This window comes from Molossus molossus, unplaced genomic scaffold (assembly GCF_014108415.1).
Source record: "Molossus molossus isolate mMolMol1 unplaced genomic scaffold, mMolMol1.p scaffold_m16_p_8, whole genome shotgun sequence".
Taxonomy (NCBI): domain Eukaryota; kingdom Metazoa; phylum Chordata; class Mammalia; order Chiroptera; family Molossidae; genus Molossus; species Molossus molossus.
Window position 1 is genome coordinate 94,977,248 of NW_023425402.1, and position 13,241 is coordinate 94,990,488.

The window sequence follows — 13,241 nt, forward strand, 5'->3', positions numbered from 1 at the left end:
TGTGTGTGCCTTTCATTCATACCTGAAGAGGAAGGAACTAAGATGGTGATTTCGCTCGTGGAGGGTCAATCTACGGCTAGGATTGGCTTTGTGGTATATAGCACCTGTTATCAGTATATCCCGAACTCAACCAATAGCTTTCATTGACTGACGTTACTGTCATAGTTTGTATGAAGAGTATCATTGCACGTTCTGTGGATGGTAACCTAAGAAACTGAGTGTACATTTCCAGTTCTTCCCTCGCAGTGTGCTGGGGAGCCAGTCTAAAGTGTGACAAGTTCCGAGTGCCTCGTCCCAGTGAGGCGGTGCGATCTGAAAGACTGGGAAGGCAGGCGGTCAGTGCGAGGCAGAATCCGCATGAGCCTGACGGCCAGGATGATGGGTGCCCCCGGGGAAGTCAGACCCAAACACCGCAAGGGGAAAATGGAAACGGTACATTCAAATGCAGCAGGTTTCTTGGAGAGGCTAAGTTTGAAGCACCTGGTAGCCAGATGGACAGAGGAAAGGAATAGCCGGGATGTAACAAGCTCAGGCTATGAGTGGGCAGATAATCCAAATGAGATATAACCGTCAGAACTATGGTCACTGCTGTTTACCAAGTGCTGTCTGTATGTATGCCAGGCACTGTGCTAAAACATGTTTCATTTCTTATTTCATTTACTCTCCATAAAAACTCTGTAAAATCGGTAGGTTATCTCTACTTTACACATGAAAGAACTAAGACTCGGAGATTAGGCAACTTGCCCAAGGCCAGATATCCAATAAGTGAAGACAAAGCTGGGGTTCAAATATAATGTTTCTGCCTCTGGGATTCATTCTCTGAGTCATTATGGTATTTTCTTTTAAAAAGCAGATTAGATTTTTAGAAGAGGCGAGATTTGACATTAAGAAGCAATTAGATGATACTGAATAGAACAACTGATTGAAGACATTGATTATTAGACGAAAAATAGTGTGCTACATGTAAAGAGTAATGTGAACCCACAGGAAACATCCAGATGGACTGGCTTGAGACGGGTTTACGTGAAACCTGCCACATACAGCCCTTCTGTGGCCAGAGAGGTGTGGAGGGAGCAGATTCCTCAGGGGCGGGATACAGAGAGTGAAGGAGAGGACAGAAGACTAAACGTTATTAGTATTTGGTTGTACTTCTAATGCTTTATTTCTTAAATGGAAAACAAAACACCTTAAACAACTGTAGCCTAACATGATCCACCAAAGCTGAGATGTGGGTACATGGGTGTTTATTATGTGATACTCTCTGCTTTTGAATAAACTTGAAATATTTCATAAGAGAACATTGGAAGAGCAGTTATAAAAGACGAACAATGTTAAATGTTGAATTTCAGGTGTTTAATGTAAACTTTATATGTGGATGTCCTAATATAAAGATGTAGAGTTGACCCAATAAGTGGTCGGAGGTCAAGGTTACAGCAGGACGTGCAGGAGGCGGTGTATTGAGAATTCGCTCTGGAGTCTGGTGTTTAGGTTTGAAACCCAAATCTACTGCTCGACTGTGTCACTTTGGATAAGTTACTTGAGTTTCCTGAATCTGAGAATCTTCAACTTCAAATCCTGCAAGCATTTCCTCCAGAGAATAGTTAATACGTGAAAGGTGACTAGGGCAGTACCTATCACAGAAGGAGCAGGCATTCAATAAATGTTAGCTCTTTTTATTATTACCAAAACCGAATAAACATTAGTGGGATAGTAGGTCAGCCTATCAGTGATACTGCACTCGGTATTGAAAAGCCTGAACAGTGATTAGCTCAGTAGAAGGCCAGGTTGATAAGAGCAGTATAAAAGCAAAGAAATATATCTGGGTTCTCAAGAGAAGTAAAGAATCATAGTGTTGCAGAAATCAGAAAGAGGGCTTTGGAAGATGGTAGAGATGTTAAGTGCAACAGAGAGATTCTAAACATCGTATGTGAGGACAGACCTTTGATTCAGGAGAACTCACTGGTGGTTTCAGCAGAGGTCTTTCCGTGTCACAAGGACGGAAGGCACGTCTCAGGCTCAGGAACGTGGAGGTTAGTATGAGCACACAACTTGCTCAGGGAGTCTAGCTGTAACTTGAAGAAAATGTGTCAGTATTATCATCTTCCTTTTATTTGCATATATATTTCCCCAGTTTTCTATTTTGAGAACGTTGTCCATTTAACATTTTAAATTTCTGAACGGAAGAGAAACAGGTCTCGAATCAGTATCTGGTTTAGGGATGAGACCAAGCAAAGGTTTCTTCAAACTAATTAACGTAATGATTACACAAAGATTATCCATAGAAAAAATAATGTAAGAACAACTCCAATAGTAAAACCAGGGCCAAGATAGAATGGGAGATTAGCTCTTAGGTCAAGGGTTGTCTTTTCTCTGAGCGACATGGAAGAATGAAAAGCCAACTCCAGAAATAGAGAGGAGTATGGGCATTGTGGAATAACGTTAACTTTGAATATATGTACATATATATATATATATATATATATATATACATACATACATATATATGTGTATGTGTATGTATACATACACATATATATGTATATATATTCATTTGTTTTCCCTGAACTTTTATAAATACTGCTACAGTTTTCTTCTAACTACTTCCAAATTAAATTTTAATGAAATCTCGGATTTGCAGAATGTTTTACAAGCTGGGGATTGTTTCAGTTAGGATTACATACAGCTGCTTAATAGAAGCATAAACAAATTAGAAGTTCAGTTTCTTTTTATGTTTAAAAAAAAAAAAGAGTCCCAAGGTAGAAATCCATGACAGAACTGAATGGTGGCTTCCCTGTCATCTGGGTCTGTTGCCCCCCTCCCATTTTATTGAGATAAAGTTGACATATAACACTGTGTATATTTAAAGTGCATAACATGTTGATTTGATACACTTTTCGCAAAATGATTACCTCCCTGGTGTTAGGGAACACCTGCAACATGTCACATAATTACCATTTCTGTTTTGTGATGACAACATTTAAAATCTCTCTTAGCAACTTTCAAGTATATAATACAGTATTATTAACTATAATCACTATGCTACACATCAGATTCCTGGAACTTATTCCTCTGATTACTGCAAGTTTGTACCCTTTGACTGACACCCCTCTTCTCATAGTTCTTTATGCTGTCATCCTTAACAGGTGGCTTCAAGGTCACCCCATGCTAACAGAATGCCCCTTCTTTTCTTTTTTACTTTTTAAATTGGATTTTTGGGGTGACATTGGTTAATAAAATTATATAGGTTTTAGGTGTACAATTCTGTACTATATCGTCTGTATATTGCAGTGTGTGTTCACCACCCTCAGTGTGGTCTCCGTCCATCACCATGCAGTCCCTCTATCAGAATGGCTCTTAGTGATGTCAGGTTCACTTTCCAGGAAGGAGGAGTGGGACCATGCTTCTTCCCAACTAAGTCAGTCCCTTGAAATCCCAACTAGAAACCCAGCCAGTGACCTTGACTTGTATTGCACTGGTCACCACCATCAGCAAGAGACTGAAAAACATATTTTTAGCAGGGCACGCTGCCCAGTGATAGCACAGGGGCTGGTGCCACAGAAGAAGGGGGAATGGCTTTCTGCCAAGCAGTGTTCAGAAATAAACAAAACTCCATTTAGAAGACAAGACGTCCGTCACATTCGTCAAGCCATGCTGATAGGTCAAGAAATATTACTAGCATAGGTGAACGCTTCAAACCAGTTGCTTCCCTGCCACAATGAGCTGGATGCAGTATATGCCGATTTATTTTCTTGAGATTGATTTGCAAGTGATTTTTGCAGGTCATTTTAGAAGCTACTTAGCACTTAATGGTTTACATTATTAACCTTACATTCCCTTTACATTTTGTTTCCATTTTTATTCTGTTAGTCCTGTTCTTCTTCTTCTTCTTCTTCTTCTTCTTCTTCTTCTTCTTCTTCTTCTTCTTCTTCTTCTTCTTCTTCTTCTTCTTCTTCTTCTCTTCTTCTTCTTCTCCTCCTCCTCCTCCTCCTCCTCCTCTATGGATACGAATGTATTTATGTTCTTAGTCACTACCTGCCATTCTGGCAGATGGAGGATCTGGGAGATGCTTTCCACTCTGATTCATAAGAACTGAAAATCCACAGATTCTGTAAATGAAGGGCAGTGTACAGTGTCACTAAGCACATTCCACATTTGTGACTAATATACTTTTGTGGTGATTTGGATGAATGAAATTCCTTCCAAAAGTGATTGATTTGGACTAAATACAGGCTTGTAAGCCAATGAATTTTCTTTTCTTCTCTCCAGATACAGAAGCCTAAAGCATTTTAACTATGATGTCTGCCAGAGTTGCTTTTTTTCGGGTCGAACAGCGAAAGGTCACAAGTTACATTATCCAATGGTGGAATATTGTATACCTGTGAGTACTGAGCCATTGTTTGTTGGTTTGTTTTAATATATTGCTTTTGAATTAACTAGCATTTAAAATTAATTCAGTGTAGACAACTTTGGGGGGGTGGATCATTTTTAAGATTGGTTAACAATATTTTTGTTGTTTTGTTTTCTTTTAAGTAAATATATCTATATTGTATTCATTAACAGAATCATTATAGCCCTGACTGGTTTGGCTCAGCAGTTGGAGCATCAGCCTGCGGACCAGAAAGTCCTGGGTTCGGTTCCCACTAGGGGCATGTACCAGAAAACAAACAAACAAAAAAGAATCATTATGCTTTTTTCAGAAAAGTTAATTAGATTTTATTTAACACCTGTGTTTTGATTCTGAACAACTTTCTTGGCAGCAAAACTCTTTTAAGAGCTTATGCTAACCCCATTGAAAATGATACTATGTGATGGGAAATTGTGCTTCTTTTAGACATCTTTAAAATGTTTTCATAATTACATATTTACATTAACAAAAATGTAGAAAATGAAGAGTGATAAAACCTATAAATCTAGCTCCTGAATAAGCTACCTTCTGATATTTCTTCATGTCTCTGATTTTAAGACTTTATTTTTATATTTATATAATTTTGATTCTGCTGTTTTCAGTGAACATGTTGCATAATAAATTTTCCCCTCTGTTGTCACACAGTATAATTTTTCCTTGTTACAGAATATGTAATTGAGTGAATTACTCTAAGTTATCTAACCATTCCTTTATATATGGACATTTAGCTTATTTTCAGTTTTCTGATATTATAAACAACATTCATTATTATGGTTGTAAAGGTAGCTCCTTATTTTTCGTAAATTATATTTCCATAGAATAAAGTACTAGAAGTGGATAAATGTGAGCATTTTCATGGCCAAAATACTTCATGTTGAGTTATTTTCCAAAAGAGGTTTGTGCCATATTATTATCACATTTGGTTCGTGTCCTAATTTGACTGCAGCCTCACTAGCCCTGGATATTAATTCTCATTGTTCCTTCGCTCTAAAGCCATGTTTTCCAAAGTTATCCTCATTTTCTGTCAACAGCTATTTTTTAGCCTCCTTCCAAAAAGTGAACGAAAATTTATTCATAGAGCTATACATTTTCTTTGGTTTAGGGAATTGAGTTACTTTTTGGATCAAAAATCGACAGAAAGGCAGCAAGACTTATAAAATATACACATATAAATCTCACATTCTTAGGTATCTCCTCAAATAAATAGGTTGCCTGTATGTGGAGAGGGAGCCTCTAGACAATGTTGCAGAATTATAACAGATAAAATACCCAGATAAAATGCACAGTGACTTCAACTAGGAAAAAAAATCCCCCAAGAAAATGTGTGTAGCACCGTGTATTATTATGATAAATATTTACTCACACAACAAAAAATATTGACTGCTAACCATGTGTCAGACACTGTTCTTAGCTTTGATCATTCATCAATGTACTATCAAAACAGACCCGATTCCGCCTCTCCTACTTTCCATTTAGGAGGAGGGGAATCGGTGAAACTGAACGAGGAAACAAATGAGATCATCACAGAGTAGTGAGTGCCTTTAAAGGAGTAAGTGTATGATGAGATGGAAGGTTAGAGGAGGCACTTTAAAGAAAGAAATCGGGGCAAATCTTCCTGAGATGTTAACAATTTGAGTTGAGATTGAAGGATGAAGAAGAATCAGCTGTGTAAAGAACTCGTGGAGGGAAGAGACACACAAGGTGGTCTGGAGGGGCAGAGGGGTTGGCATGATTGGGCACAGGAGAGAGTGGAGCATATTCTGCAAGGGGCGGGGTATAATAGGTAGCACTGGCTAGCTACTTTGAAGTGACCACAGCAAAATGAAAATCTGGGGCCCCTTGTTAAAAAAGTATTGCCATTTTCAAGAGGGAAAAAGCAGAGCATTAAGGTAAGTTCAGAGCTCTTCTGAGTGCAGGACCCTGTGCAGCCACACAGGTCACACATCTGGGAGCTGGCCCTGGGGGAAGGAAGAAAGTGGAAAGGACTCGGAGACCACAAGAAACGAGTGAATTTCACAGAGTGAATTTCTCCCACCACAGAAAGGAGAGTACCAGAAGAAGGGATTAAAAGGAAAGGCAGGCATCAAACTGTGGAGAATCCTGTGGGTCATTGTAAGGGATTTGGATTGGGAAGAAATCTAGTATTAACATTCACGTGATCATAGCCAGAAGTTTAGGAAACTGTATAAAGAGCTAATGTCAAAATGGGAAAACTCATAGAGCATATGTTAAAGTATATGCTAAAGATGGATAAAAATGCCTACATATTAAAAAATGTATAAAGTCGCCAAAGATGTATAAAATTACTATTTTTCTTGGTCTTGTATACAATAATCCCTAATAATTTTGCAAAACCAACAGAGTTTGAAATATACATCTCTTCCATGTCAGTCATTGGCCAATGGATGCATGCTTGATACATTGATGAATTTCCCTCTCCAACTATCATTTTAAGTTAAATTTGTAAATTACCTAAAACTCTTCTTGTTATATAGTCTTTTCCCAAATCATTGTTGTTATGTCTAAGATTACAGCTTCCCCTGTTCTGTACAGGTTGACTCACTTTCTGCAGATATGCTTTTGGAAGTCCTTTGCCCATTTTTGAAGTTTTTGTAGTAATCTTAATCAGCATCCTACTCATAAATCATCTCTTATGACTGGCTATTTTCTGCATTTGACCCCACAACTTTTAATAAAATGACTAGAAATACATGTTAATTGAGTCTTTGAAAGACATAGCCTTGAATTTAATAGTAACTCATTACTTGATTTAACAGCTTTTCATTCTTTTTCTTTTAAGTGAGCTTTACTTGTGGTGCATCCATCTTTTACTCAACATTCCGCAAACGCATCTGATGGCTGCCTTAGAAAATGAGCTCAACTGGCAAACTGTCTGTGCAATGATAATAAACACTGCTTGAGTATTAAATGGATCAGACCCTTCCATCCAGAGCTCCATCTTCGCATTTCTCACAGCCATCTCTGTTTGTAGCTAGGATAGGGCTCTTGTCGCATTACTGACTTGATCTCTTTGCCCTTTCAGTTCCATTTTTTAGCTGAATCTCAACATTTCTATGTTAAAAGCTTTTTGAAGCTTATAAGCCTTATCTTAAACCCTCAAAGCTCCAGAAGTAGTTCTTGGAACGTATCAGCTTATTTATCTATGACAGTGTTTGTCTTGGATGTAGGAAGACTAATGGTGTATGAATTAGCTATCATAATTTATGAAGGTATTTTATGAAATTGATAATTAAACATTTATATATGGAAATGAAGTGGAATTTTTCTGAGAAATAATTTTTAACTCGTATCTTTCCTGATCATTCTGCAGTGCAAATTTTTTACTTTTAAGAATGTGTTCGTTAGGCTCAATAAGAGTTTAAAACAGCTAACATGAGATAGACTATATTTAATGCCTGTCACCATTCTCTCTGTTCACTCCCATCCCACCTTTTAACAAAAACAGCTCCACGCTTACTTTTTGTGTGAAATCTTCCCAAGCTCCTCTATTCTCCCCTTTCCCAAACAATGCCATTGTGTGATTTCTGCCAACAGCCTCTACTTCACCAGTTAATATTTGAGTCAATGTTATCTTTTATTTTGTGTGTATGTGTGTGTGGTGCTTTTGCCTCCTCAATTGTCTTTTTAATTCCTTGAGGACCCTTTTTTTCACCATGCTTGGTTAATTCTGGTCCATTAAGCTAAATGAACTCATATCTGTGTATTTATATTAGTATAATTATAAATACCAATTATAGACTATTTAAGTTGGAAAGGATCATCTAACTCATTCTCACTTTAAAGAAAAAGTATATATCTTAAAGAAGGTAAATGATTTGTTCAAATTTAGTGGCATGGATTCTATTTAACTCCATTTGGGAACTATTTACACAATTTAGCATATAAGCAAACAGTGTTTTCTGTATACTTGCTGGAATATTATATTCGGTGGGGCCCTTGATATTTATACCAGGTGTTTAGTTGGGGGCTGGAGATATAGAGAAAATACAATGAAGAGAAGAAGACCTCTATGTGGAGAATTTCAACAAAGGACTACAATATTTTTTAAAACGATTAAGTTTATGGATCAAGATAATAGTGAGAATTGTTTCTTATTACCTGTGCACTACATGTTTGAATTTGAGGATTATCATTCATTTTAAAAGTAGCTACATTTTATATTCTTTTCATTTAATTTTATAATGATAATTACCCGAATTGGATCTTTTTTAAAAATCATCTATATTCTCTGCTACAAATAACCTAAATTGAATTCAAATTAGAAACATTTTTGTATGTTACAACATGTGACAGTCCTTTAGAGAGAGAGAATGATGATTTTACATATGATTTATAGGAGTTTTTGCAATTGCTTACAGGGTTGGATAGGGTTACATATGATGGAGAGTGGAAAACATTTGGAATTGCTTCTGGGGGCAAGCATGAGTCACCAAGAATTGAGTGAATTGATTGCTATACTGGCACAGGAGTGCAGCTGAGGTTAATTGGCAAGGATTCGCAGTCTGTGACTCTATCTTTGCTCAGCTGCCTTGGAACTAAAGGTGGTAGGTATAGTTGAAGGCTAAGGGAGTAAAGAATGCAAAGAGGTTAATGATACTGACATGAATTTGGGCTATCCCCATGCTAAAGAAATCCCAAAGTGGGTTGAGGGGCTAGAAATCAAGATCATGGGGGCAAGAAGGGATTTATTTATATTTTAAAAGTAGGAGCAAGGGACAGAAGGTCCCAGTCAGTGAAAGATTTCTCCAAGGTAGATTTGGGACTGGAAGATGTGTTGAGTTAACATGAGGCCTGAGGTGTGGCCATATCCCAGTGTGTGAGTGAAGTGGGACATGGAAGGTTATAGAGATGAGATGGACTTGAGAAGATCATCAGTCCCTAGAAGTGACAGATGATACTGTGTCTGATCAAGTAGAGTCAAAGGGGAGTGTACAGGCACATTGGGTTTCGTGGGTGATCAGGCTCATGCTAAGAGGAAAATGGTGTGTACCCTTTTTCTCGGCATTTGTGAGGGAGAGATTATACAGCCTATGATGGAGATGATTGTAGGGGAGAAGGTGTCATGGGAGCATCAGGATTCATTGAAAGAGAAAGGTTGAACTGTCAGTTATGAACAAGATGTAGGGAAGTGTGTTCATAAGTAGAAGAACAGAGAGTCCACACTAGTCCACAACAGAAAGGTAAACGAAGACTGTGCATCTGGTAAGAGGTTGTGGCCCAATCCATGTTGGGAAAAGAAGAAATGGAGAAAGGCACTGGAGTACTTCCCCACCGGTCAATACATATATCAGGAACTGAAGGTCTGGCCAGCATAGGAAGGTGGTCTGAGAGACTTGTTAGCTCAGTTAGCCTGGGAAGAAGGGATATTTGCAAAATTGTATTGCCAGAAAGGTCAGTAACATCAGCTACTCTCGGCATTCAGATTGTCGGGGTGGAGCCACAGCAACATTTGCTGCTTACATGTTTGTTTTGGACAGGACTAATTTGTACTAATAGTTTTGTTAAGATTTTGGTGGGGAGAGGGGAGGACAAGAAAAATAATACCTCAGTGAGAAACAGCTTATATAACTTAATAACAGCTAAGACAGATTTGTTTTGCATTTTTTAAGCAAATGCATGTTACCTTTAAAGCAAGTTTCAAACATATGCTTGTTGATATTGGTTAATATGTGGAGAAATAAACCAAATATTTCCAGGGTTTGCAGAAACTGTACTAAAATCATAGTTCTTTAATGGAAAAAAATAAATAAATAAAAGATTTTCTTTTGAAAGTTTAAAGTAAAATCACATCTTTTAAAAAATAAACTATATGGCCCTGGCCGGTTTGGCTCAGCGGTTAGAGCGTCGGCCTGTGGTCCGGAGAGACCCGGGTTCGGTTCCTGCTAAGGGCGCATACCTCGGTTGCAGTTTGTCCCCAGCCCTGGTTGGTCGTGCAGGTGGCAGCCACTCGATGTGTTCCTTCACATTGATGTTTCTCTCTCTCTTCCTCTCTCCCCCTCCCACTCTATCTGTACAAAAAACTGGAAAAATGTCCTCGGGTGAGGATAAAAAAATAAAATAAAATAAAATAAAAATAAAAATAAAAATAAACTATATGTTGTTGGGAAGAAACAAGCCAAAGCCAAAGAACAAAGAGAAAAAGTGAAAATAGCCGTGTTGTCCTCTTCTGCCCAGCCCTGCTAGCATCAATATGCCCTATGCAGAAGACTGTACAAATCAGACACGAGAAAATGCTGACTCATCCTTTGGAAAGCTCGACACTGAGTTGGTATCGTTTGTTTTTTGGCAGTCTTGCTTCTTCAGATGAGACTTGAGATGTTTACCAATATACTAAAAATGCAGCATCATTGCGATTTCAGTTCATGCCCACCTTACATTGTTTCCCCAAGAAGCTGAGTTCATTTAGAGTCTATTGTTAGCTTTTAAGGAGAGGTTTGGCCCCAATCCATTTTACTTTGGATGACTTATTATCCTACTTATTCTTGACACCTTGGTGATTCTGTTAATTAATTCTAATTTATTAGTTTCATATTTTTCCATTAGAACTTAAAAAAAGCTCCGAGGTTATCCTAATGATTTCATACTGACCATGGAACTGAGTATGTCTGAATTTTAACTTGTTAACAATCAGTGAAACTGAAAAGTTGCTTTACAGTTTTTAAAAACTATTGGAATGTCTTTAAAATAAGTTCTAAAATTAAATGTACTCTTTAGCAGTATGCATATCCATGTAGGAATACTGATTTCTATATTTAAGAAATCTTGCTAATGAGGGTGCTATTCAACCATGGTTTCTGCACTTATGCATGATCCAAATAATAATGTTTAATTATTCTATTCATGCTAAATGACTGTGTCGTTTCTTATACAACCTTGATTTTCCTCTTTGTACTTCTTTTTCTCTATACATAACTTATTCATATTTGTAGTTGACAGTTAAAAATATGATGTATTTATTAAGTAATTAGTACTGCCATCCTAAGTTATGAACTGAACAAAAAAATTCAGGGGAGATTTAAATCAATATGGTTTTGTTTCTTTATTTGCAGTTCTTTTTGGTGTTTTGCTTAAATTGCTAAGTAATTGCAAATTTTGGCCTTTAGTTTATTTGGCATCATTGTAATCCCCCCCTTTTATGTTTCGCTTTGTGGATCTTTGTTGAAGGAGATTTTTGAGTTGAAATAATAAAACAATCTATTCGTGAACCTATTTGGCTCTAAGATTGTGAAGGTTAGCATTTCTGGAGTCTAGATTTTTTGCACCTTTAGCTGTATTGCTCCTCGTGCTTCACATTAATGAGAAGGAAAAGATTTTCAGTCATATATCAATACTTTTTTTTTTATCCTCACCGGAGGACATTTCTGCATTTTTATCTTGAGATACAGCAGGAGGGAGAGAGAGAGAAACATCAATGTGAGACAGACAAATCCAGTGGTTGTCACCCACACGACCCCAACTGGGGCCGGGGACAAACTGCAACTGAGGTACGTGCCCTTAGCAGGAATCAAACCTGGGATTCTCTTGTCCGCGAGCTGATGTTCTAACCGCTGATCCAAACCAGCCAGGTCAATGCTTTTGAAGTTCAATAGTGCATAGGTGTCAGCATTTATGGTAAGAATACATGGTTTGAAATATGAACAGGGATGTAGAATCATACAAGTGCATTTACATGTAGATATACAAACACAAGCAAAAGACAGACTAAATTTTACTCTTTATGATGTCTATGTTTTTTCTCAATCAAGGAATAAAATGAAGAAAAATTTAAACCACTCTCGACATCGGTTAGAAAATAGAACTCAAGAAAAAAAATCATCTCATTCCAGCTTACACAAGACTTTTTTAGGTTTTGGTAGAAAGTTACATGGATAGAATTATTTGTGGGTACATTTATAATTCAGCAAAACCTTTAAAATATTTTATTTATTTGTATCAGTTTGTTGGGAGCAAGTTGAGAACTAATTACTTATTTTTTTTTATCCTCACCCAAGGACATTTTTTTTTTTTTTGTATTTATCTTCAGATAGAGTGGGCAGGGGAGAAAGAGAGAGAGAAACATCGATGTGAGAGACACATTGACCAGCTGCCACCCACAGGACCCCAACCAGGGTTGGGGACATACTGCAACTGAGGTATGTGCCCTTAGTGGAACTGAACCCAGGACCCTCTGGTTCACGAGCTGACACTCTAACTGCTGAGCCGAACCAGCTAGGGTGAGAACTAATTACTTCTTATTGCCCAATAAATTTTCATTGATATCTCACTTTTACTTAAGAGCAACATAGCAGAGGAAAGTATGATTTCGAGTACTCACATGCCCACAGTGTTACGTGCAGGTTTAATTCTAACATGTTTTTCAAAATGACTCACCTTCATTAGTTTTCCAAAATATCAATTTAAGGAACACTTTTCATTGCATATGTGAGTTCTTACGTGCTACAAATCACTGCAGAAGGATTTGGAAAGATGGAGGTAGTGGAGGCTTTAGTGTTTTTCAGTCTCTTTTTACCTTTGCCATTTTCTTCCCATTTTGTAAAGTAGTTGCCCAGAGAGCAACTAGACAGCAAAACCAAACCCATGGGCAACATTTACAGCAAAACTAGGTAACGAGATATCCCCAAAATAAATGTGATTTGAGACAAGCCACCAACAGTCACAAAACCTGCAAGAGGAAATAGAAGGAAGCGAGCGCCCGAGAACTGGAGGACCCCAAGACAGGCAACAGGTTTCCAGTGGAGAGCTCAAAGCGCTAGTTTGGGAGCAGGGCTGTGAACCTGGAGGGAGCCCCAGTGTGAAGGTCTTAAGGTGCGGGCGT

General features: G+C 37.8%; 1 protein-coding gene across 2 annotated transcripts in view; it reads left to right on the forward strand.

The window, feature by feature from the left end:
* The window catches only part of UTRN (utrophin), a 466,391-nt gene that overhangs the window by 416,500 nt on the left and 36,650 nt on the right, over nt 1-13,241 (forward strand). For both annotated transcript variants that reach the window (XM_036248256.1, XM_036248257.1), the window contains one exon: nt 4,267-4,378. In XM_036248256.1, the coding sequence (XP_036104149.1) occupies nt 4,267-4,378 (112 nt within the window). The remainder of the gene's footprint in view (nt 1-4,266; nt 4,379-13,241) is intronic.